Source organism: Microchirus variegatus, assembly GCF_963457635.1.
Source record: "Microchirus variegatus genome assembly, chromosome: 10".
Taxonomy (NCBI): Eukaryota; Metazoa; Chordata; class Actinopteri; order Pleuronectiformes; family Soleidae; genus Microchirus; species Microchirus variegatus.
Window position 1 is genome coordinate 22,021,283 of NC_139811.1, and position 25,748 is coordinate 22,047,030.

At 39.2% G+C, this 25,748-nt stretch overlaps 2 protein-coding genes across 3 annotated transcripts; one reads left to right on the top strand and one right to left on the bottom strand.

The window, feature by feature from the left end:
* Positions 1 to 695: 695 nt before the first annotated feature.
* zfand2a (zinc finger, AN1-type domain 2A) lies at positions 696 to 7,271 on the bottom strand. Of its 2 annotated transcripts, none has more exons than XM_083896380.1 (10): positions 7,133 to 7,271; positions 5,342 to 5,413; positions 5,052 to 5,146; positions 4,802 to 4,933; positions 4,567 to 4,718; positions 4,325 to 4,450; positions 4,154 to 4,229; positions 3,986 to 4,062; positions 1,145 to 1,229; positions 696 to 964 (listed from the first exon to the last, which is right to left on the bottom strand). In XM_083896380.1, the coding sequence occupies exons 2-10, from the start codon at positions 5,394 to 5,396 to the stop codon at positions 926 to 928; spliced, it is 837 nt and encodes a 278-aa protein (XP_083752506.1). In that variant the 5' UTR covers positions 5,397 to 5,413; positions 7,133 to 7,271; the 3' UTR covers positions 696 to 925. The 2 variants fall into 2 exon arrangements, with proteins under 2 accessions (XP_083752506.1, XP_083752507.1); XM_083896381.1 differs by having other exon boundaries at positions 1,099 to 1,229.
* Positions 7,272 to 18,678: 11,407 nt separating this feature from the next.
* On the top strand, positions 18,679 to 21,324 carry uncx (UNC homeobox; the record flags this gene model as incomplete). Its single annotated transcript, XM_083895879.1, has 3 exons — positions 18,679 to 18,937; positions 19,387 to 19,562; positions 20,284 to 21,324. 3 exons carry the CDS (start codon positions 18,679 to 18,681, stop codon positions 21,322 to 21,324), a joined length of 1,476 nt encoding a protein of 491 aa, XP_083752005.1.
* Positions 21,325 to 25,748: the final 4,424 nt, after the last annotated feature.

Genomic DNA, 25,748 nt, shown 5'->3' on the forward strand with positions numbered 1-25,748 from the left:
GACACGTGCTGTACAGTGAATCTCCCTGCCATTTCAGGTTAGGAGTCCACTAGAAATTTAAACTACAACCTGCATTTGTTTAATATCATAATATATAATTTTATAGTGTATTTTATCTTCTTATTTAGGACTAATGCTTTTGGTTGTTTGTTGTTGTCCCCCATTTAACTTCTATAAATATCATTGTACATATGGGTCTCATAAGATCTCCACAATTAAGTGATTTGTTATAATTATTAGTATTACAATTACATTGCACAATGGAGCAAAATATCCATTTGATTTGGAAAACCTTCTTCATGTTTGAATGACTCAATTATCAATTCAATTCAATTCAATTTGTATAGCGCCAAATCACAACATACATCACCTCAAGGCACATCAAATTCACTAATCTCGATTAACTGAGCAGGAGTGAAAATTTAAACATCTCTTCACGTATTTGTTCCGGCACCTCCTTCATTCACGCAACGGTCTTAATTTATGCTTAAAAACAACAACAACAACAACAAACAACATTAAATGTTCCGCTAAAACTGCATTCCACACACTAATCTTACGTGAAGTATAGTTTAAGTTGATTCAAAACTGCCTATGAAACGGTTAACCATCAATTCTGAATCAGTGGCGAGACACAAGCGGCATCTTTTCAAATAATTTATTCAATATTTATATATATGTGGTAATATAATGGATTTGTTATGATGAGCATATAAAATATATGTACAGAGCAAATCACTGTTAAAAATAAAAGAACCTGCGAGGAAAATACAGTATGTGCTTGTATTGTAGAAGGCGGAAAACATCTTGAGCAACTTCCATGAGAAAGATTTCTTCATGTAACAATCATTGATCCCGGATACTGATATCACATAATGTGCAGTTTCTAGTAGATAAATAGCACAGCTTAAATCTTAACTGGTGACTAAGAAAGGCTGCAGTTGGACTGTTTGGATTCTCTCCCCTGAAAGAAAAAAGGGAACACAGTTAGAGACAAATACCATTTTAGATAATTAAAAATGAATAAAACATAGATTAATCTTTCGTTTGCCAGTTAAGTTCAAAGAGGACAGGTTGCCATGAAAACAGAGTACCTACATGCGTTCCTGTTAGCATGCTAGTGATGACTAAGCTTTCCGGGTACCTGTTGTCTCTGCTGCTGGCGTCTGAATTCTTCTTCACTGGCAGCGAGAGCCTGAGCGAGAGCCAGATCCTCCTGCTCCTGAGGGCTGACACACAAAGAAAGAAAAGCAAGTTAAAAACCTAAAAATACCAGATTTGTTCTTAGAAATGCTGCCAACATTTTACTCTGTCCTGAGCAGTATAGGAATTCCTCCAAGTCAAATAATATTCCAATAAAAACATTCAAATGGAGACATCACAAGCTGGAACAAAAACGCCTTCAAGCTACTTTCAAACACATGAAAGTTGTACAAAGGCAAAAATCCTCTCTGTGTTTTTGTGTTGCACTATTCATATGGCTCATATGACTCTCAAAGTCGAGTCAAACGACAGAAATTAACCATTTCACTTTGTTTTCCCTGAGCTACAATGACCCAATATTATGTTGTTCTAAATGCTCAGTCTATCAACTGAATCTCTCGGGTGCTGGTCAAAGACGCACTTTATCAGCAAATGAATCAAGACAAATCAAGAAAATGCATAAAAGTAGGATTAAACACCACACAAAGTGACACAAAGAGACATTAAAACAGGGTTCGTACACTTTTTTAGCAATAGTTTTCCGTGACTTTTCAATGACTTCTCCATAACCTTTCATTGATTTTCCAAGCCCGAAAATCGTTGCCATCCCACAGTCTTACATGAACGTCCATTTGTTTTGACTGCAAATCTTTGTTAAGACTTACGTCAAATAAAAAAATACATGCAGTTTGTTGAGACACGTCTTTCATTATCAGCATTTTGCACGTCCGTGGTCTGCGTCTTTCAGTAGCCAAAGTTTAAAGCTCTCCTTAAAAAGCCACTCTGTTGTCACTCTTTCTTTCATACTTATTGATTTTAATTATTATTTGAGTAATGCTTTAAGTAATGGTCAAAAGAGAGGGAGTGGTTGTATTCTGTAAGTGCTTTTGTTGTTCACGTTTTGGTTCACGCCTGAAGTATACACTTGCAGCCACTGTGTGGCATCGTTTGCATGTGAATTGTTGTCCCCTATAGCGTCTCGTTTTTTTTTTTTTTTACCTCCGAGTAAAAACGCCCCCGGAAGTGTGTTGCCTTGTGTTTTTATCTTCTCCGTTAGCTTGTGTGTGTAAGCCGGCGAAACCCACACGCCAGAACTGAATGATCGTCTCCGTACGCCTTATTTCCATAGACGCAGTTAAATCATATCACACTCGTTGAAACTACACTTTCCTGGCATTTTGACATTGAATAGAGCATCTCAAAATCCATGTGAGGACCGGAGGGTCGCTAAGCACGGCGCCAGTGATCTGCTTGTTTCCGCTTGACACTTCCGTGTCAAATTAAATCTTAATTGCATCATTTTATTTACATTTTACGCATCCAAAATAATACCCATGCAATATTTCCATGACTTTTCCAAAACTTTACAGGAAATGTAATTTTTCATTAACTTTTCAAGGACCTAGAAAATGCATTTTCAATTTCCAAAACTTTTCCAGGTTTTTCATGACCGTACGAACCCTGTTAAAATGATTAAAGCGGAACTAGAACGGAAGTTCCTATTATCGCTGTTTTTTGGTGTGTATCTGCGTCATTACCTTGTTTATGAAGCCTGACGGTTCGAAACAAACAGTTCAGCCATTGCTGAGAACGTTGTGTTTTATTGTAATCTCGGGGCTCAACGAGATCACTGAAAATCCCGTACTAGTTACATAAGCAGCGGTTCTCCTGAACAACCGATCGTCCTGCTCCGGGCGGTAGTCCGGGCACATCCGGTTGCGTACATTGAACCACAGAAGAAGAATAACGTCCGTTGTGGAGGTGTTTCACGAGCAACAGTGTCTTCTGACTCTGGGTCCGACTCCGGTTTAAAGTCATAAAGGGACTGCGGCGGGGAGTCGTGACGAAGCTATTTTTAAACACTGTTAAAACAATGTTTTGATAATGAGGAGCAGTGCATCCACCGCTCCAGAGAGGGAGCTGCGCTTCTGAGAGCTGACGTGATAGATTACGTCACTTCCAGATACCTGGCCAATCACAACACAGGTGGGAAGGCTCTACGCTGGCTGGCCAATCACAACACACTCTGTCTTCTCGGGCGAGATTTATGGCTGAAATAGCGCGACTGACAAGCGCTTCGAAAAGGACAGATTTCAATCGGCTCGTTTACATCAACTAGGAGGATTTTGACCATAAAAACAACTTAATATATGTAAGTAGACCTCCATAACTCGCATATATGTGCAACAGGACCACTCTACGTGACCTTTAAGTGTGAGATACAGCAGTAAAGCAGATGAATTACGTTGAATATAAATACAAATTTCTATGAAAGTGTTGGAAACATTTTAGCCAAGTTAAGAGCACTACTCAAAAAAAGATTATTACATTGCATTGGTCTTGCCTTTTTGCTAAGAAATGTTACATATTATACCTTAAATTGTAGCTCCTCTAATAAAAAAAAAAAGGAAACATTTTCTTAGGAGTTAAAGCTTCAGAGAAATCAGCTGATCTCAGATGTCACACAGAGTGGAGGCTTCTCCACATGAGGAAACATGACAGAAAATAAACAGTCATTACTTTTCATTCTGGTCCTTGGAACAGCAGACCGGTTCAGATCAGATGATAACAAAAGACAGGCTGTAAACTGGTCACCACATTATGCATACATTTACTCTGATTTGAAAGTTTGGGAATCACTGGTCTAATATAATCAAGAACCAGTATGTGGATCACCTTAAAAATGTGATTACTACACATTTTAAAGTGAATCCAAGCATAAAAATCAACAAAGAAAATATCCAATTTTAGCCTTATATAGGTTTAAATAATGTTTCCTCACCTAAGGGCCGGCTGAACTGCTGGCCTGGTCTCAGCCAATGACATCTCCAGAGCCCTTTGTAAAGCCTGTTCCTCCGTCTGCAAGGACAGAACATGATCAGTGTGTGTTTAAACATTACTCACATTGGGGTGTTTACGTCAAGTGATGTTATGTAAACCATGTGCATACCATGCCGGCTTGAAGTGAAGCTGAAGGTGGTATCGCACTGTGTGCTGAAACAGAAGTAGGAATCCGCTGTGTAGTCCTGAAAGAAGGAGGACAAAAATAGGACCAAGAGGGAAGAAGGATTATATGACGCTTTATTAAACAATTTTGAATCCACAGAGTATGAGGACTCACCCACTGTTGTTGCCTCTAGTGTTTGCTCTTACACCATTAGAAACAGGTCGAGAGTTTCCTGTAGCAGAACTAGAGCTGGAGGCAGAGGTGGAGGAAGAACTTTGGGCTCTCATTACAGCAGCATGTCTAAGGTATAGTGAATGGGGGGGAAGAACAATACATTAAATACAACCATTCTTACTACGTTGTATCAGATGACAGAGCAGCAGCATAGTATGCAGGTGTGGTGTCACGGTACCCACCCAGGTTTGGACAGAGATGTGTCACCCGGCTTACAATCATGGTCTAGTTGGTGCCGGTGTTTAAGACAATAATTTAAATGGCACTGATCACAGGTCACACGGATCATTTCCTTCTGCTTACAGCCTCCTTGCGAACATTTATTTGTGAAAATCTGAAAGAAAGAGTCTTATTATTTAACCGTACTACTCAGTACAGCCCCATACTGTATGTCGTGTCCATGTATTCAACTCATACTTTTCTCTTCCTTTGTGCAGGGTCTGATTTGCAGTCCCGGTCAATGTGCTCGCCGACTTTAATGTCGGGCATCTCGCCTCGCTTGATGGGAATGGGGATGTTGCACAAAGGACAAACTGGGACCTGGACATCCTGCAAAGTCAGGTGTTAAAGAAGTAAAGCGTTTAAGAAAATCTACACATGAGAAGAGTAATACAAATTAGATTTATCACTTCTTTGTATAAACTGATCAGAGCCCTTCGTGTTTTACCTTCTTATAGGATGATGTGCATTTGTGATTTGCATAGGTAATGTGGTCCTTGCAGAAAATCTCTTGGCAGGCATCACATTTCATTGGAAGAAAGTCTGTAACAGCAAGTTGAGTTTTAGAACTGCAATGTAGCTTGGATAAACAAGCAGAACTAAACCATCTTTTATAAACTGCACTAAGATGCTTCACCAGCTACTCAGAGCTATATTACTATCATACAATCTCAATAAATATCATAACTTTTACTGCACTGTGATATTTTGATATTTTTACAACCCTAACATACTCACCTAAACGTTTGCATGTCTTCTCAGAGCAGTGTTCACCTAAATCTGGAAACTCCATCGCAGTTAAATCTCAACCTGCAGGAGAAAGACAAGATTTAGTGTTTTTAATTGCAACTGTGATGTAGGAAACTAAGCACTAAGGAAACTAAGTAAACTGCTGTTCTTCTCTGAATAAATTATGTGGGTATAACGTATAGCATCTAGTCTTGATGACTTCTTGAATCTGTTTTTCTTTAAAGAGAAAATTTCCTGGCCATCTCATTATACTCGTATATCAGGGTGGGAAACACAGGGCACTTCACAATACAATACGTGATTCATGGTCCACGATAAAAATAAAACAACAATACTGCGATAATCAACATATTGCAAGACAATCCTATAGCGAAACATAACGATATCTGTCGAACTGAAATGCCTGTGAAAAGTTAAAAAGTGCAGGATTTATCTATTTATTCACAACATGGAGAACAAAGTGCATAAAGTCTATGTTTTGAACATGGATGGTGAAGCTCTTAGCATACTCCATTATCCTGTTGGGAACACCCTCTTAGGCCAGGTAACTTCTGCCCAAGTTTCCCTCTTAATTTGAGTGCCACTGTGAGGAGACATTAAGAACAGGCGCCCTAGGGACTGTTTACTTTAGAGAACTTAAATGTATTAATTCAAATATCAATATTTTCCCTGGTGTAACAATTATGGAATTACACGTGGAAGGACTGCGGCACATCACCAAAACAATACCCCCACTCATATCATACACATTTACACAACAACCTGAGGTTCACCCCAACCTGGTTACATAAAACTATTGCTCAAATCATAAAAAAAAGTTAAGGCTTAAGTACATTTATCTGACTTCATCCTGAATGCCCCATGGAGGACTTAAAAAAGTAATTAATGCCAAAAAAGACTTATAGACTTCACATGAAAGTGAGGTAAACACTACGGGTTTTAAAACTGAGTAATATACTATCATTTCCTTTTATAAAATCACTATCCCCAGCACAATTCAAGCATAGAAAGAGGAGGTTGATCACCTGTCAACTTGTAAACACTGCTGACAACTAACCTAATAATAATAATAATAAGAAGAATTCAATTGGGAAAACCTGAGAAATCTTAACATCTGCACTAGAAATCAAGATCACTTAGTCATCACTTAATAGCATAGTTTAATGCTTTCTCACGCTAGCTAACGTTAGCTACACATGTAGCTATGTCAGACGTGTAGCAGCTGGTGCCTTGTCGAGGTCGACAGCTGACAAAATAACTATAAGAAGTGATGTTGTTTCGTCCCGTAGTCCTTTAACGCAAAAGTCTTTGGGAGTTTGCGTAAAATTAAATGGTGGGTGTCCCCACACAGCTAAGCTAAGCAGGCTAGGTTACTTAGCCTCAAACGATTAGGCTGATTACATAATTCCAGCTTACGTTGTTTACGGTTATATGGCATTGATGTAATTGGACTAACGATGAATATGCACTTTGACCCAGTCATGGTTGGCACCATAGTGTATTCTTTTCAACATCAGTCAATAGATACTTGTTTTAACACAGATGCTATCCGTTAGCTAATGTGTTGTAATACCAATGACCAACGTCAAAGATATATAAACATTTGTTTCACTTTAAATTAAACCTTCAGCGTTAACACAGTGAAAAAAACACATTGTGAAATGAATGAATTGTTTACCAAGATTAACAGATCTACACTGGTAGCTGGCTAAGCTAGCGACTTCAATCTATGCGACAGGTCGCTATTTTTTTATTTTTATTTTATTTTAAAACACTCACCAAATCCCTGTTCTGTTAAAGCAGCACGGTGTTATCTTGAGTATTCCGTAGTTATCCGTGGCTTCACCGCGTCTTTCCTTGTCTAGCAGTGTTTTCAGACGCAGATCCCTGAGAGCACTACTGCTTGTTCGCCTGTTTGTTAACAGAGCTGGGGCTGCGGCTGCTGTCGATCACTTTTGATGCGTCACGCGGCTCCTCCCATGTGCGTGACGTCACTGACGTCGGACAAAAACGTCGACTCACCGTGAGCTGCGTTTTATTCAAACTGGAAAAGACAAGTGAATTCTGGAAAAGTCCACGGCTTCACATCCACGCACACTTTGGAATGCTGGAAAACCACAAACAGCTCTCTGCTTTCCTATCACTAAGTTTAATTCAGTTTTATATGGATTGGATAGCTTTTTTTGACCTTTTTGTCAAACAAGTTTACATTTTAGAAGTTTATTCTAAATTTAATGTAGTATGAAAACAATTATATAGGCATTTATTTTGCCACTAGACAAACTTTTATGACTGGAGACTGTATTAAAACGAAATAAAAAAAACATGCTTTCTTTCACACCAAAGTCCATTTAGAAAATCTGTGTTTTTATACTAGCACAACACCGGAGTTGCTGCTGCCTTGTTACTGGTAACTGTGTGCTACTTTGGTAAACCTGAACAAAGGATCTAAAACACATAAGTCACAAGAAAACAGTAACTAACTAATGCAGCATTTGATTAATAACAATACAAAATCATTGTTTTTCTAAATGGACTTTGGTGCAGGAGAGTGAGCAGTTTACCTGATTTCTCGTTGACTAAGTGTGAGTAAAAGTGGGAAACATTATTATATTGAAGATACCGTAGAGTTAAGCAGGTGTGGATTTTACTGAGTGCACTACTTTTCCCTTCTGTCTCTGTATCACACTAACAAATGATGTGCTGGCTCAACGTAAACAATTGATGTAACAATTTGCATGGGTATTTTTAAGATATTTCAACTTAGCTAGTATTGAGTACATGGCACAAAACTTCTCTAGTTAGGCCAACTCAATTACTTTAGTACAAGCAACAGGATTTGACTCTTCCTCTACGAGCTTATTTAAGTTGAACCAACTTAATTTTAATTGTGTTAAAATTAATCCTTTTAGTTATTCTACCTTATTTATTTTTCTTGCATTCTACTCAGAAATGTCCATGCAAATTCTTACCTTAATTTTTTTAGTACAATAACTTATTTATCTAAGTCAGAATAAATCACACATTTATTCTGACTTAGATCACACACAGAAAAGACATCATTTTAGTTTGACTTACAGAATACATTCTGCTTAACATTATGTATCAGAGGGGAATATTGACATCAATTACCAGTGATATGCCAGAGACTTTTCATCAACTGCAATATTAACTTGTATGAAATAAGATATTACACTGGTTATTATGTCTCTAATCCTTAGGTTTCACATTTTACGTCATATACATTGTATTTCTTCTGTTTGTCAAAACTAGACACCTGCAAATCTGAGTATCCATATATCTTCTTTTAGTTTGACTAAATGTTTGAATCCTTTATTTCTAGCAAACAAAGTTAAACTACTGAAAACCAGTGCCAAGTAAAACCTGCCACCATAAAACAAAACTTAACAAACACTAATGTCAGACCGACTTATCAGCATTACTTCTAGCTTACACATGCTGACCGAGAAAAAGCATCTTGTGTTGTTTAAAAAATGATTTCTTGTACTGTCTGCTGATGCAGTTTTTAGCTGTTGTGAATAAAACAAGTCAAAATTGTACTGACCAAGCCGTAAAAGTCTGCAAACCGTGTTTCTCCAACTCAGTCGTGTCATCCAAACCTTATGCTTCCAACAGGCGGTGCCACATGGTCTGTTCGTGCCAAACATGTCCAAGCAGATCAGCCTTGTGCTCAGCTTTTAACAAACATGGACACAGACTTTTTAAGTTGTACTAACTCAATTCACCTCTATGTTAAGTTAAGGCAGAAATATCTGTGGAAAATTCATGTTTAAACAATTTTATTTATTTTCATTCAGACCAACGTATTTAATTAAGTTATGAACTCATTATAATGTATACACATAACAAACTTTTTATGCAGAAAAAGCTCTTGATTTTGAGCTATACTAACTAACCCCATTAATCATTTCTTAGAGTATAGCTCCCAGGCTGGTTCACAGATCGCATGGGATGCGTGTTGTATGATAAATATTTCAAACAAGCAAACAAATTCCAAACTATCCCTTTAAACTACTTGCTTCAATACTATCAACACTTTTTAAGTGATGAGGAATACAAAAAACCTTTCTCCATTGTACACATCAAGTCATATTCAATCAGTTTTAATTGTATTTCCTGTAATGATTTTGTTACACTAGTGCAGTGCCTGTATAAATAAATACATGTTGAAGACCTGAGTGAGGTTCATCAATTCATTAAATGACCTTTTTCTTGGTTCAAAGTTCACTGTCACTCTGTCTTTGTGTTGGAAACTTAACATGTACAGTTAATGTATTTCATTTGTATTAACTTAAACTCTATGGCCATTATCTGTGGGAAAGTAGGACATTTTTGAATACTGTCTTTAGGAATGAAAGTGATTTACAGCATTACTTGACCTCTGTGCTCACTCAGCACCTGGGCCTCTTCCTGTCACCATCCCTACAGGAGGAGTGGAGAGTTGACAGTGAAGCACAGCTGAGTTAAGCTGCTTAATAATAAAAGCTCACTCTGCATAGAGGTACCTGTGGGCTCCTGGTGTTTATTTTTTCTTTTTTTTTTGGGGGGGGGGGGGTAATTTTCTCACTGAACGCTGCCATTATTCTTTTATTTTAATTATCATTTATTGGACAGCATGCACGTGTTGCACTGTGGGAGACGCTGTAGCTACAATGTTAATAGGGACACGCGAGGAGCAGGGAGATGATTTCAAGGTTACTAGAGTTCTTTATATTTTGGGTGAAATCACTTTCCATAGAAATGTCCACCTCAAGATTTGGTGATATAATAGGAGTCAGAAAAAAGTATAAGTAATAAAGTATTCGTAATCGTATTCGTAGAATAACCCTGAGATTTCAATTAGTTTGTTATCAGTTGACATTCATTTCAGCTTTTTTATCTGGCCTTCAGAACTATATTTTGCACTGTTAAAGGGACACTGTGTAGTATTTATGGGTTTATATGACCCAAAATCCACTTTTGTATACATATTATGTGCTCCTGCATTGTCTAGTCGCTGTATAATATTCTTTGTTTCATTTTCGTAGTGTTTCAAAAAGTCATGTAAAATAACATGGTTGCGTGCTGCTACTGCATTGCCACGACACCATGTTTCTACGGGAGCCTGTATAGACAAACGCGAGAGAACAAATCAAGCGTCGCTTTACTTGTAGCGGAAGTCCCACCTCCACTCTCTCCGCTTCGTCTGCTACGGCCGCGGTAGCTCGCCCTCTCCCTCGCCTCACAATCCTCATCTGCTGACACGGAGAAAGACGACGAGGACGACATTTGACCGGCTGAGGATACCGTAGCGCTCTGGGAAGGGAGGGGGTGAGCAGAGGAGCAGTTCTTTGTTGTAAATTTCAGCCTCTCATCTAGATGGCAATATAAACTACTTACTTCACCTTTAAGTTATTAAAAGTAACTAAAATTGACAACTGACATTTCATAACCTCATATTTTCTATTCACTCTTAAGTCAAGAATTAAGTTTACAAACGACTTACTCCATACTGTATTTATTATGTTTAAATGTGCATTATCTAATAAATCTAAAGCAACTGGCCATAAAATCCTCCTAATATGTCGCAGAGACTAAGGAATAATGTTCATATAACAAAATGAACTCACTGACAACAACAGTACAGACAAAATATTTGCATTAAAGAAAATATTTTTGCAGACTGCAAATCATGTTTAAATCATGTTTTGGCATGTGGCGCCACCTACCGCCGTCTACCAATCATTGCAGTCAGTAGAGTCTCAGCTGCCGAGCAACCACGGGTTGCCAGTTACGTCAGAAAACAAAACCTAAAAGACCTCGGTATTTTGAATTTGAATGTAGTAACCGTTTTTGGCCACATTCTTACATATGGCACCTTTAATATCTATTATCTCTTCAGACAGTTTCACATCCATTTACTCTCCAAAAATCATCTTCAATAAGACATCATTGTTACATTATCATGTTGATTTATACTCAGTAGTCATGACAGTTTAACCTTTGTTGCTCTGGAGACATTAGGTTTGACAGCAGCTCTGATTAAGCTGTCATCCAAGTAAAAAAAATAAAATAAAGATTGTTACATGCTTTCTGTATTTTTAAATATTTATCGTCAGCAGATTTGTGAACATTCAGCCATCATGAAAATGTGCATAACTCAATTTTTTATCACAAAGTGAGACAGAGACACATTATTCCAACATCTCATTTGGACACAAATTATTCAAATTCCAAGTCCAATTGTCCAATCTTTTGACAATTTGCAGACAGCAGATCTTATATTATGCTCTTGAATTTAAAGTCACAGAAAAGTGAGTGTGATGAGGTCGTTTCAGACAACACACAGGCTAAATCTGCGGCAAACTGATGGCTTACAAATGGCAAATCTATTTCTTCTTTAGTTTTTTTTCCAGCAGGTTACATGTATTGTATTGGCAGCTTTTACCAGACGATGGCAGCAGGAGCCTTGTGAACTGTAAACACGCTCTTTTTTATGACTATAATGTGAATTAAACCTGTGTATTTTTACACTACATGTGAAAGGTGTGTCTTAAACAACAAAAACATGCATTTCAAACACTGAAGCCACAACAACAACAACAACCACATGATTCTGCACGTCAGCAGTGAAGGTTTAGCAATAATCAACCAAAAAGTTTTAATAAACTTTTTAATGAATGGATGGGATATTTATGAAGGATCATTACACTTTCCTCAGCGTTGCCACTGCTCGTAAGGAACAAAATGATTCAGCGGGGATCCATAAAAGCACCTGATTTAAATGACACAACTGCAACATATTAGTCCTCGGAGGCGGGGAACGTATAATGTAAAAAGTGCGTCATCAAGAAACAACAGTCACAGAGCATCAATTTCTGCTGCTGCTCCACAACACCTGCCTCATAAGCTGCTAACACTGTGGGCAGATGGCACTGCTGTGAAAACACCTGGCCCTCCACACTGAAGCTTCTTCACTTCAACTGTTGTTAAAGAGGCAATTTCACGTGATTATCTCCCGATAAACGGGACAAGATAAGATAATTAAGGCGCTGATGTGACACTTTATTGGAAATGTGACCTGTTTAGTCTTGTCCATGCTTAAGATTCTCTTTTCTCCATGTTCCGCAGTTATATTAAATCTATCCATATTTTAAAACATAATATCAGTAAGTTATCTCAACAAGCCGTTGCTGCTTCATAAACCTTTATTAGATTGACAACTTTGTCCAAAGCTGTTAGTTCACCTTTTGTTTTCAGTTGCTGACTGTTATTGATATAAATATTTTTCCAAATTTGATCTAAGCTGTAAAATGAGTGAGATATAAGAGTTCAGATCATAATCACGTGGATTTATTAGACTCACTTGTTCAGAAGCAGACAAGCCAAGAATCTTCCAAAAATAATACAATCTCAAAGTCAGAGTTGTCTGAAATATCATGACGTTGATCTTGTGGAATTAAAAGTTACATTTAATAGATACTTTGGTGTCATTATTTGTCTGGTTTCTAAAAATGTTGATTCTATACAATATTGATCACCACCTCATTAAATTATGGCACACATTTTAACACAGTTAGCATGTATATGTTTTATATTGTACAATACAGTAGCTCTTCCACTATATATTTGTTAAACATTTCATGTAGTTTCTTGAGTGTTTATTATTTTAACCAGTATCCTGTATTATTATTGTGTTGTTTTAAGTTATTTTGGGTTTTTGTTTTTAACCTCTCGTTTTCTACTGTAAGATAATGGGTGAAAAGTGACAGTATATATTAATTGTTAAATAACATACAGTAAGAATAAACCTATTTGCAGGGGAATCGGTCGGTCAAAGATCACGGACAGGGTGAATTTAGGAGCCATTTCTTCCCCAGCTGGATCTTTCCAGTTGCAGTGTTTTGTTTGTCCTCAACCCATTTGCTCATGTCATTTCGTGCACATATTGCACAGATGTCCAAATTGCATGTGCTTTTTGTGCCACATTTTTAATATTATATTGTTTGTTTCAGCTTAATCTGCCAAACATGTTTGTTTTTTTTACTCTGAGTCTTGGTCATTTTTATAATCTTGTTACGTCCTTTGTTATGCACCAAATCAACTTGCTGTGTATTTAAATCTGACTTGGCAGTAAAACATATTCTGATTTGGAGCCACTGAAAATAGAAAAGAATGAAAAAAAAAAGAAAAACATGGAGACAAACAGCCACTAGAGGGCAGAACAGGCCTTTTTATGGACACAAACAGTCAGAGGTTGTGGTTTGATGAAGCTCTCATGTGCAGGGTCAAGAAGGTTTGAAGATCTGTGGGTGTGTTTGTCTCTCTTTCTCTCTCTCTCGCTCTGTGTGTGTATGTGTGTGTGTGTGTGTGTGTGTGTGTGTGTGTATCACTGACTTCACAACATTAGGAATGCAGAATGTGGCTAAATTGAGGTTTTCCTACAAACCATGACAATTTACTTGAGGAAAAGGGGGCCTCCCAATCACTTAACCAGTGACTTCAAAATAAAGGTTGCATTCTTCTTAAACAGCATCATTTCTCTGTAAGAAAGTGACAAAGTGACAGATGATGGAAGAACTCGTGTCTCAGTGTCTTAAAATGTCCACAATGGGAAGGTTTTTTGTCTCTTTTAGCTGCAGCGTTGGTGCTCGAGCACAAACATCTCTGGGGCTTTTGTGAAAACACTTTTTGGTACGTTAGCAGATGGCTGGGCCACAGAGTACACACTCACTCGCTCTCCCTCTAACTCTCTTTCCACCAGCTCTTTGCAGTGTGAGGAAACACCGAGGGACTTGGTTGGTCTATCCTGCCATCACTTCCAATTTGGCTACAACCAAACTGCAACTCTTAGCATTTCCATGATCACGAATAGCTCCTTCTTAGGCCCCGTTTCAACTCCATGCCTTGTTTGACTCGTCTCCAAAGTTTGAATGTATTCCGTATATGTTCCATTACGCACGAGGTTAATTAATGTGTAAGTCTATTTATGCCCCATAAACCCTCTTGATGTTGTTGCAGGGAGCTGTCCATGGTGCTTAAAAATCAAACAAACCCCATAATTCCTTATGCACAGACGCTATATGAGCGACAATAAGAGACACCCACTGTGACAGGCACACTCTATATACAGTACATGCACCTTTTCACATGCAAACCCATTTGGGATTATAACACATGGCTTAAAATTTGGAGAGGCTACACGGTTTTTTCCACATATATATATATATATATATATATATATATATACTTCCTGTAGAGTTGAATTATTAGATTGAAGTTGAATAATAAGCGAGCCCTTCATCTGCGGAACTGTAATTAACGAGGGGGGCAAAATGCAGGAGGTGGCGAAGGCAGAAAAAAAAGAAAGAAAAAATGCAAATTATTCTCTGCACAAAGGCTCCTCGCAAATTGGCGTCACCATTTCTCAAATTATATCATTACTATATTTTGAAAATGTTAATCTGTTGAGCGGATTTCCCGCGGGAGTTGAGTAAATTAGTTCTATTTCCGAGACTGCCTCTCTGCAAAGGCACGGCAGCGACAAGCACCTCTGATTTGCTGATTACAATTAGACTCCCCAGTTTGGGCTCCTTCAAGCATTGATAATTTTCGGCATATTAAGCACGTTTTAGCAAAGGTGATAAGTCAGTTTTAATTGAAATGAAATTATTATTCTAATGGAAGTTTGGTTATTATTATTAGGAGGCACCAGTCATTCTAGATTCATTTTTAATATATAAATGCTGGGGAGTTAAAAAAAAGAAAAGAAAAAAAAAAGATTTTGAAGGGCATTAGGGTGTCAGGATTGAATGAGGTAATTTGAAGGGAATTACTTTCCCTTCTATCAGAAATGAACTGAATTAAAAGTCCAAATCAATCGCTTTCACTTCTCCATTCTACTTTGACAGCGGCACAATTACAGATAATTAGATGGGAGGAAACTTTTAATTGTGGGATTAGAGGCAGGGAGAATTTGTTGGATCAGAGGAAAGAATTTCGAGGCAGAGTTTCTTGCTTATAAAATCGAATCAAAGGATTTGCGAGCTTAAAATGGCAACCAGCCTCTTCTTTTTTTCTCCCCCCCCCACATACACTATCCCTCCTCCCCCTACTGTTTAATTGGAACTGCATCTAGTTCATCCAAATCATCCAAAACAATTAATTTAGATTTAATTCTATAATTATCATCAAATCGAATAATGTGCAACCTAATTTAGATAGTTAAAAATTAACGTGCGTGAAGTTAATTGAGTAATTAAACTCCTAAACTGCCGCCTATTAATTTGCCTGCCTAATTAAAAATGAATTTGATTCTGTGCTGCTAAACTAGGTATCAGTGTTGGATGGGCATGTTGATAACAAAGCCACTTTTTTTTCACCTTCTCCTTTTTTGGGGGGGGGGGGGGGATTGTGGGTTGCTATCATTTGAACACCTGTATATTAGGTTGGCACTCATCCTGTATGAATTTCAGTTATCTGCTTATATCTGCAGTCAGGTGAGTGAGCAGCAGCAGCGAAATCCTCTTATTGGAGACTCGGCCAAGAAAGTTGTCATTAGAGAGACTTAAGGAGATAAAGTGCGAGGGGGAAAGTTGATTTGGCTGCAAAAAAAGGAACTTGAAAAGTCAAGACAAACGTCCGCGACTCTTAAATCAGAGTGGAAATAAGTGAATGAGTGGGATGTGGGGAGTCTGTGTTGCAGGAGATGGGGCTTCCCCCATGTGCTCCATCAGTGCCACTGCTGTTTCTCTTCACCTCATTCATCACCGTGGTCACTTAGTGGACTTAACAGCCTATATAGCGACCAACTTAAGGGAGTGATTAGAGCAACACGGAGGCAGCAACAGAGAGGGGGAGAAAAAACAATAATGGGACAAGTGGCTCTATATGTGTTGGTGAGATAAACACTGTATGATGCTCTCCAGGATTTAGTGTGCGCGTGTGTTAATGCATTTAAGTGTGTGTGTTTTAGTGGGAAAAGCAGGTGTGAGGTGATGACAAAACCTGACTGAGTGACAGCAAAGCAACACAACACTGATATGCGGTTGTTTTATAGCAATATTTCACACTATTTTTAAGTATGTGTGTGTGTGTATTTGTTAATCAATTAGTCTATAACACATAGGCTACTCCTATTGATTCAGCCCAACAATACACAAATGCAATAAAGAGTTTGCGTGACACAAATAATGTGTGTATATATATGTATTATGTGTGTGTGTGTGTGTGTGTGTGTGTGTGTGTGTGTGCGCGCGTGTGTGTAAGCTTATATAAAATATCCACAGATGCATATATGTATGTTACAAGGCAGGACAACAACTCGACATAACGTTGGCCTTGTTCGCCTTTTATGAGGTTAATTAAAGCGAGAATGAATCAATGTCACGCGGCTGTAGAGAAATAAGGATTACAAAAATTAAAATGCAATGCCTCTGGAGACTGTTTCACACACACACACACACACACACACACACACACACACACACACACACACACACACACACACACACACACACACACACACACACACACACACACACACACACACACACACACACACACATCATATATATCATATATATGCATGCATTATTATTGGGATTGACAAAGAGGCAATTATCAAATTTTTGATAAAAAAAATAGAGAGGCAAACTGGGATTATTCACAAGATATTGTCCATGTGTAAGAATTAAAGTTAAAATACAGAGAGAGGGAAAGGTTGGAGGGGTGGAGTGGAGTTTTCTTCAAAGACAAGCAGAGTGCTGCTCAAAAAAAAAGGGGGGGGGGAGATGGATAAACAGGCGAGATCATTTCTGAGGAGTTCATTAAAATGTAGGGCTACACACGGCGGAAGGTGCGGGGGGTGCTGGTGGTGGTGGTGGTGTGCGCGCGCGTGAGTGTGTGTGTGTGGGGGGGGTTGTTATTTGGGCTTGGGGGTCAAGTGACGAGCGGATTATATACTTCCTCATAATAATATTAATTAAACAATTTGCATGCTAATAGGGTAACAATTATCGCAGCTTCTGTTGAGAGATTCAGGTTATTACAACATGCCAATCCGGGTGCCAAGGGTCAGGGAACGAGTGGGGTGCGAAATTTCAACTCTGATTAACATTATGACAGCGCCAGACTTGGGATAAATAAAGTCGAATTAATTATTTGCAAACCTAATGAGCAGATATAGGATTTAGGCTGGTCACATATTGAGTTGGAGGAGCTCCTTCTGACAGGAATTCCTGCAAATGTATATTTCCTTTCTTTAATATGAAGGTTGTTTTTTTTATTATTATTCTGTATTCTTGTGTGTTGTCCTTGTTCCAGTCTCTGTGGCTGCACAGAGTTCTCCTTTTATTTGCCCATATATTTAGTTCATATAACACAACGTTGCTCGTAATTGAAGCTTTCGCCTTGTAACAGTAAAATATTATAGTTTCACTCTCTCGCTTTTGTGCCTTCAGCAGTATCTCAGCTCCCCCCTTGGAAAAATATACCACCCATATATCTCGCCACGTATCACCTCACTGTGCACGTGGACAAAAATGATAATAATAATAGGTAATGTATTTAAATCATGACGTATAAGTAAAATACTCTCCAGAGGTCATGGAGATCAATATTTTAATTTGAAACTCTATATAAATAAAGATATTTAACCGTTTGTAAAATTCTGTAACTAAAAAACCTTTGTTTTCCTCTGTTTTTGCCCTTTATAGAGATGAAAAAACGTGTCAAATTATGTGTATGTGCCAATAAAAGTCACATTTTTTCATCCGCTAACTCCCTATAAATGTGCAAAATACACACTAGTATTACACAAAAGAGAGTATGTGCCCTATAATGAAAATAAATAGTGTGATATTTTTGATTAAATGTATAATTTTGTGGTTTAATACAATCTTAAAAAGTGCCGGAGCCTCTGGCCTAACCTATCCGCCTGTAGCCCTTCCCTTCCCGGTGACTGACTGAGCCCTTCCTCCCGGTGGTGGGTCCCCCGTGTAGTTGCCATGTAGTTCTTATCAAAGCCCTCCTGTCTTGTTGTGACAGCTCTGATATTGTTTATTGAGGTGGATGTCAGCTTTAATTAGCAATCGATACGGGGAGCGTCTGCAGAGCGCGCCTCTGACGTCAGCGCCCATTACCGCTTCTCATTGGGCCTCATATTCCCAGAGCCACGGGCTAATTATTGGGAGGTTCATGTGGATAAAGTACAGCTCATCCCCTCCCTTCACATCATGTCCCCCGCTCGCTGGCCACACTCGCTGCATGCTTTTTAAATTCCCGTCGTCGGCGGAATCCAGACGTCGTTTCCTCTCGCCTGCGGGATGATGGACAGCAGGATACTGGATCCACCTCACGCCCAGTTCGGAGGCTCGCTCGGCGGGATGGTGGGCTTCCCGTACCACCTGAGCCACCATCACGTTTACGAATTAGCCGGGCATCAACTTCAATCTGCGTCCGCGGTTCCCTTCTCGATAGACGGATTACTAAATGGTTCCTGCACGGCGTCAGTGGGCAGTTCCAATCCGCTCTTGTCGTCGGGCTGCGGGATGAATGGAGATAATCACCCGTACAAACTGACAGGTAAGCCACGCTATATACTAGACTATAGAGTCACTTCACAATAAATATATATATATATATATATATCTCAGGGTTCTGGGGGCTGCTTGTGTCCGCACAAAGACGCAAACGGGAAGACACAAAGACGGAGACCCTGGTGTGTTTTCTGTGTGAAGCTGCACACAAGCACAGTCGAGCAGAGGACAATCCTGAAAGGCAGACAGCTAAATATACTAAAGCAACGACATGCTTCCACAAGATTATTTCATCTCAATTCTGTAGAATGTCTTATATGTAAATACAGCATTTTTGACAGATGCTCCAGGCTTCAAAGATTCCAGAATAATACCCCATTTTACGCACGAAATTAACTCTGTTCCAGTGCTGTTGAAATGTAGTTATTTAAGAAAAAAAACCACAAACATGAGATAATCCTCCTTTGTTTACATGTGTTCTCGTCCTGCTGCCAGACTCGGTGGATCCAGACAAAGATAGTCCAGGCTGCAAGAGGCGAAGAACTCGCACTAATTTCACTGGTTGGCAGCTGGAGGAATTAGAAAAGGCTTTTAATGAGAGTCACTATCCGGACGTGTTCATGAGGGAAGCACTGGCTCTGCGGCTGGACCTGATCGAATCAAGAGTTCAGGTAAATACTTGTGTATTTTGTTGTTGCTGTTATTGTTGTGATTTGGAGTTTGCATGCGTTTAAATTGCCTTATTATTTATGACAATGACTCAGTAGCATATATATATGTATATATATATACATATATATATGTTTTTATAAAAATAAAGCACGGGTCAGTTGTCTGCCATAATGTGTAATTTAAAGAACTCACCCCATGTGTGTGTGGTTGGTGTGTGTGTGTGTGTGTGTGTTTCTGTGTGTGTCTGACCTTTCAAGGCTTATGTTGGTCCAATAAATCAATTTTAATTGCACCTTTATTTGGGTAAAAAAGAGAGCTTTTAATGTGTGTTGATATTCATTCAATCATTTTCTAACAAGAAATAGCAAAATAAAAAAATATTTACTATTTCTCACTGTTGTTCACATGAATTAAATAATTCCATGTACCATTTACAACCATTAATTCTAAACAAATAAACTTGTATTTTATTGTAAGAATCTTTAAAAAATAGAGGGGAAGCTGGACTTTTAAAAATTATAGTGGAATTGTAATCGTTTCAGTGGGAGATTTGTCCAACTTGATGTAAATACCTTTTAATTTGAATAGTTTTATTGTTTTTTTTTTTTAGGCCTGTGTGAAAAAAACAAAAACAGCAAGAGAAACAAATAACCTAAATATTTGTTTAATTGCCGTATTATTATTTTATAGTGACATTAATGTGCATCAATCTCTCTGCAGGTCTGGTTCCAGAACCGCCGAGCCAAATGGAGGAAAAAGGAGAACACAAAGAAAGGTCCGGGTCGACCTGCACACAACGCGCACCCCACCACCTGCAGCGGGGAGCCCATGGCCCCGGAGGAGATCGCCCGGCGAGAGCTTGAGCGGCTGGAGAAGAAGAAACGCAAGCAGGAGCGGCGGCTGCTCAAGTCCCAGAACAAGCTCTTGTCTGGGGATTTATTTCACACCCCGGGCTCGGACAGCGACAGCGGGGTGTCGCATGTCACCGACAGTGACCACACCACAGGCCCGCCTTTTGACTCTGTGCCGGACAGCCAAACGCCGTCGAGCTGCGACCACCACACACCTCACTCTCTCCAGACCCAGAACCAGAACCAAAGACACTTGGACGGGGAGGCTGGCGGATCCGAGCTGGACTCGCCCGATGCCAGTCACCGGACAAGCCTGATGTGCTCCGGTAACAGTGAGAGTAACAGCAACAGAGGCTCTGGTCTGCAGAAACTCAACCCTTTCAGCGTCGAAAGCCTCCTGTCGGACTCCAGACCTAGACGCACCCCCGCGGCCTTACCCTCCTCTCGGCCTTTGATAGGGAAAGGACACTTTCTGCTCTATCCCATCACACAGCCGCTTGGATTCATTGTTCCACAAACTGCCCTCAAATCAACCACATCGACGGCTACAAACTCTGGCAGCGACTCCCCGGCGGAGAGGAGCCTGCAGCCCAGCGGCAGCCGCTGCAGCAGCAGCAGCAGCGTCTCTGCGGGATGTAGGAGCAGCTCGCCGGACTCCGCTGTGCGCAAGGCGCAGGCGGGATCCGAGGAGCGCGCGAGTTCCCCGTCCTCTTCCGGCAGGGGCGTCCCGAACGCGGGCAAAGACACTCACACCTCCATCACTTTCACCCACGAACACTGCAGCCCACAAGCCACTAATCAGCCTGTCGACGTTGACTGTAAAAAAGAGCATTTAGAGAGCAAGGAGTGTGACAGCAGTCCTGCAGACACAAAGACAGACTCCAGCAAAGAAGATGTCGACATGGAATAAAACTCTGGGGGTAAAAGAAAAGAAAAGAAAAGAAAAAAAAAATAATAATCAGAAACATTGATATAACCTCTAAAATGACACCTTTCATTAGGCCAAAGCTTCACCATGCAGAATCTACATCTTTGCATTTAATATTTCACTCTGCTGAAATTCTCTTTCTCTTTTTTGCGAGTGTGTGTGTGTGTGTGTGAGGAGTCTCTAGATATCCTTTAATGTGTGTGTCAACAACAACAACAGCAGAAAAAAAAAATCACAACAAGACCATGAGACCAACAAAAATCCTCAAGAGCTGTAAAAAAAGGGTATTACACTATTTATATATGTAAGGTTTTTCTTAAATAAATCTATTGTATACAAGCACCTCAAACCGTGTGAGACCTTAAATAGCTGCAGCTACAGTACAGTTCAGTACAGTACTATTTCTTTTTTTTTCTTCTTTTTTTTGCCAAAAAAGAAATCTCATGTTGTACTTTGTATATTGCCTTAACAAATTTATTCATCTATAAGCCCCCAACTGAAATGAGGTTACGAGCCCGGGGCGAAAAAAGGACCCGCTCAACTCCTGCAGAGTTTTGATATGAAAGTAATTATTTTCCCGGTGGCTACTGCAAAGGGAGGGAGGGGTGGGGATTCAGTTTATTTTAGCTCAAAGGGGGGGTTATAATACATTACCGATTTCTAGTGATATGAAATCACATAAACTTCCAAGAATAATAGAATTAGCATGAAAAGGCCTGGGTGTCAAATTGAAATAGGAAAATAATAGCCCCGGCAGCTGGGAGTGTGTGTTTGTGCATATTGGATAGGAGATGGAGGATTCGTGGGGAGGCATTTTCATGAGGTTTTTTCCTCCTTCTTCTTCTCCTTCTACCCCCTCATCCCTCCCTCCCTCCTTCCTCCTCTCCACTTTGTCAGGTTCCCTTGTAGCGCGGCTATATTAAGATAGATGTTCGATGATATCCCTCATTGTTCTGTCGCTTTACATTGATGTTTCTGTGTTATCAGCCTATTGATCATGCGTCGGCTGTAATAGGACGGGCTGAGGCAAACGTGCCTATTTACAATAGCAGAACACATTTGTTCTAATAGGGGCTGGTGGTCCCCGGGGAAGCCGTGCAGGATCTGGGACATCTGCTCCCCCTTTCTTTCTTTCTTTCGTTCTCTCCCTTTCCCCTTTATTCCGTGTGTGTGTAATAACAGCAGCGTTGACCACACAATCAAGAAATGTCAATGCGCAAACACTTCCCCCAAAAATATAGATTTTGAGACATAAACAAAAAGGGGAAAAAAAACAGCATAATCTGTATATGTAAAGCTGCTAAAACCCTTAAACCCACATAACCCTCTATAAACAGAGAGAGTCCTCGTTGGGATTCTTGATTTGCAAATAAATTGAAAATAATCAGAGGGGTGAGCTTTACGTGCGAGCCGGCGCAAATGAATTTCTGGGCCAGTGTCCCTTTCAAAAATATTTACATAAATTTCAAACCCATGCAGCTGTTTGCACTGGGAAGCAATGTCTTATTAGGCTGCAGGAGGAGGAGGAGGGTGGACATGGACATGCATGAAGATTACAGGACTGCATGCATGATGCTGCTGCGAGGTTAGAGGTGTCTGCATGGTACAGACCAGGCAGACGCCTTGTTAATGCTTGTTAGTTATTCCAATTCTGTATTACAGAGGATGAAATGTCCATATTGTTGAATTATATTTGTATGTATTTAAGTCTCAGAAAGAAGTCAAAAATAGTCAAAATATCACGGGTCAACAAAAAACTACATATTGCTTAATTCCAATTGTTAATTAAACAACAACAACAAAAAAACCAAAAAAAAAACTATTAGGAAATACATGGTATATTTTCTAAAACTACGAGGCCAGTGTGAAATAACCTTTAATATTGCACTGAGTGTATGTTTCCATTCCACTCTCGAGGCTATTTGGGACGTGTGCCCAGTTCATCCATAATTCATTAGCGCACAGTGAATGGGAGTATCGCTGGCTGCACATTGGTGGCCTTAAGGTGAAATTAGCGATTTGCTTAAGTAGTTAAGCTTTTCTTGCCTGAGAGCTGCACGCTGCATGATTCAAGACAAACTATCAATCGATATGCCCAGGCAGCCTCCAGATAATGTGTCGTCCATGAATCATACTTTATGAATTCAATTTATACCCGCAGAAATTTTCAATTTGAACGCCGGATCATTATGGGAGAGTGTAAATTGTTTTTGCTCTATTATGCATCGGACGCCATCATTTTTCTTTCTAATTACGGAGGTGTCAGGTCGAGCTGTCATGCAGACGCTGATTTTCAATTTAACTGATCATCATGCATTCATTTTCCCATTTGATAAATCTGCTCCATCTCCAAGCGTCTCCATGCCCGGAATGCGTAAAGAGAAGGCACAGATTGGCAAAGTAATAGGGGCCTGTATGCGGCAATAAGTGCAGATCAGCCAGCTAATTTAGCACCTCCTGGTATTTTCCATTTCCATTTCTCATTTCCAACTCTCAAAGGAGGAGAAGCAGCCCAAAGGCAGAGAGCTGCGAGGCTTTCCACTATCGGAGAAAGACAGAGGAAAAAGGGAAAAAAAAATCTACCATAACCGCTTGTTTTCAACGACACATTCCCCCAAATTAGGATATCAAGCTTAATTAAGGCTAATGGAGTTTTCTCAGTATGTGTTAGTTTTATTTAATAGAAACAAATTTGCGCAATTAATTATGGCCACGATATTGATAGGGTCTCATTTGGAGCACGTGAGCTGCTGCAGCCTAAACCAGCATCTTCACAAATGTAAGCCCCTGATTTTGCAAGCTACAAATGACTAACCACATGTTTATTTACACGTTTGTTTTCCACATCACATGCAAGCAAACGCAGTCAGATTAGACACAAATGGATCATTTTCGTTCACAGTTAAATGTAGATTCTGCAGATACTGATTTCAAAGATTTGAATCAAAAACTCTACTCTACATTACACGTGTGTTATTATGTTTCCCATATAAGAGTGACACAGACGGATTTATTTGCAAGAAGGACACAACATGTGTGTGTGTGTGTGCACACAGACAGACACGGTGCTTTGTGCTGCTGTGTGAGATCTTAGAGGCTCTGAAGGCTCAGTTTGGATGAAAGAAAGAGAACCATGTCTCCCTTTTTTAAAAAAAAGGGAAGAAAAAGGAAAATGGCACTTGACATTTGGCATCTCCTGCAGCAACTCTGCCATGCCTTTTTGGGATTATTTTACATCTCATGCTCATTAATGCGCTAGTGGATTTAATCATTCTTATCTTTCCTGTGCATACCTGGGCTAAGCCCAAAATTACCATCTGCATTGATTTCTGGACGATTCTTCAAATAATTTTTAATTATCTCAGAATATTTAGTGGAAAAAAAACACCCCTCTAATCAAATAACTCCTCAGTGTTTGCACCTGCAGGTTTCTAAATAACTTGAATTAAATCTACTTAAATTCAGGATAATTTAAATAGTCATTAAAGTGTTTCTAAATAAGATTAAGTGACTCTATTAATACATTTGTGTTTATATTTTGATATCACATTTCAGCTTTACCGATTTCCTGCATAGCTTATTTAAAGAGGTGGATGACATGAGGTTAAATAATAGCACATCATAAAACATCACAATTCTAATAATGTTTTTATGTTCTTCTAACCCCCCCAAGTTTTGAATAAACAAACTGTCAAACTATAATAAGACACGATGACACAAGTGGAGTTAGTGCAACATCAAAGAACATCAATATAAACGTCAGCTTACAGGTTCCATTGTCTTTACTCCTAAAAAGATCTTAAAAACTAAGCCAATATCACTTTGTAAAAGGAAATTAGTGCTTTTTATATCACAACACAGCAGCTGATGTGATCGCTACAGAAAAATTTATTTACATCTGACTAAATTAAACAAGAACATGTAATTATTGTGGGAAAACAACTAAAATTACATTGGCAAAAAGCAAGGAATTGTCTTACAAACAAAAACAGAAATTAAAGCAGAAGTTTGTGAGTTTCTTAATGAAAAATCAAACTATAATAATCAACGTTTTTGTTTTAAAGCTACACAGGAATGAGTGTATATCAGTGCAATAGCACATATCATTTCTTCTTTCATATTTTCACATGTCTGCCCCCCCCCTTGTCCTGGAATAGCTGCAGGGAAGGATTACAACATTAGACTCCTCTCCACAATAAGAGAGCACTTGCATCCTTGTACGATGACGTGACAGATTAGCAGAGAGGCTTTTTTAAAGTGGTCACACCTGTTGTCGCCTGTCTGCTCTCGTCCCCTAAAGTGACCCGCATTGTGTTTTTGGATTACAGGACGGATTAAAAAGGACGGATGTAGGAAATGAGTTTTAGGAATTTTGTAGGATAATCTCAAAGCAAATCATCAATCAG

What these genes read in the sequence shown, in the direction of transcription:
- zfand2a (XM_083896380.1), bottom strand. Translation starts at nt 5,396, where the DNA reads ATGGAGTTTCCAGATTTAGGTGAACACTGCTCTGAGAAGACATGCAAA. An exon ending in ACATCTCTGTCCAAACCTGG is followed by an intron (nt 4,451 to 4,566) that starts GTGGGTACCGTG and finishes ACTATACCTTAG; the next exon opens with ACATGCTGCTGTAATGAGAG. An exon ending in GCAGTTCAGCCGGCCCTTAG is followed by an intron (nt 1,230 to 3,985) that starts GTGAGGAAACAT and finishes TTTGTGTGTCAG; the next exon opens with CCCTCAGGAGCAGGAGGATC.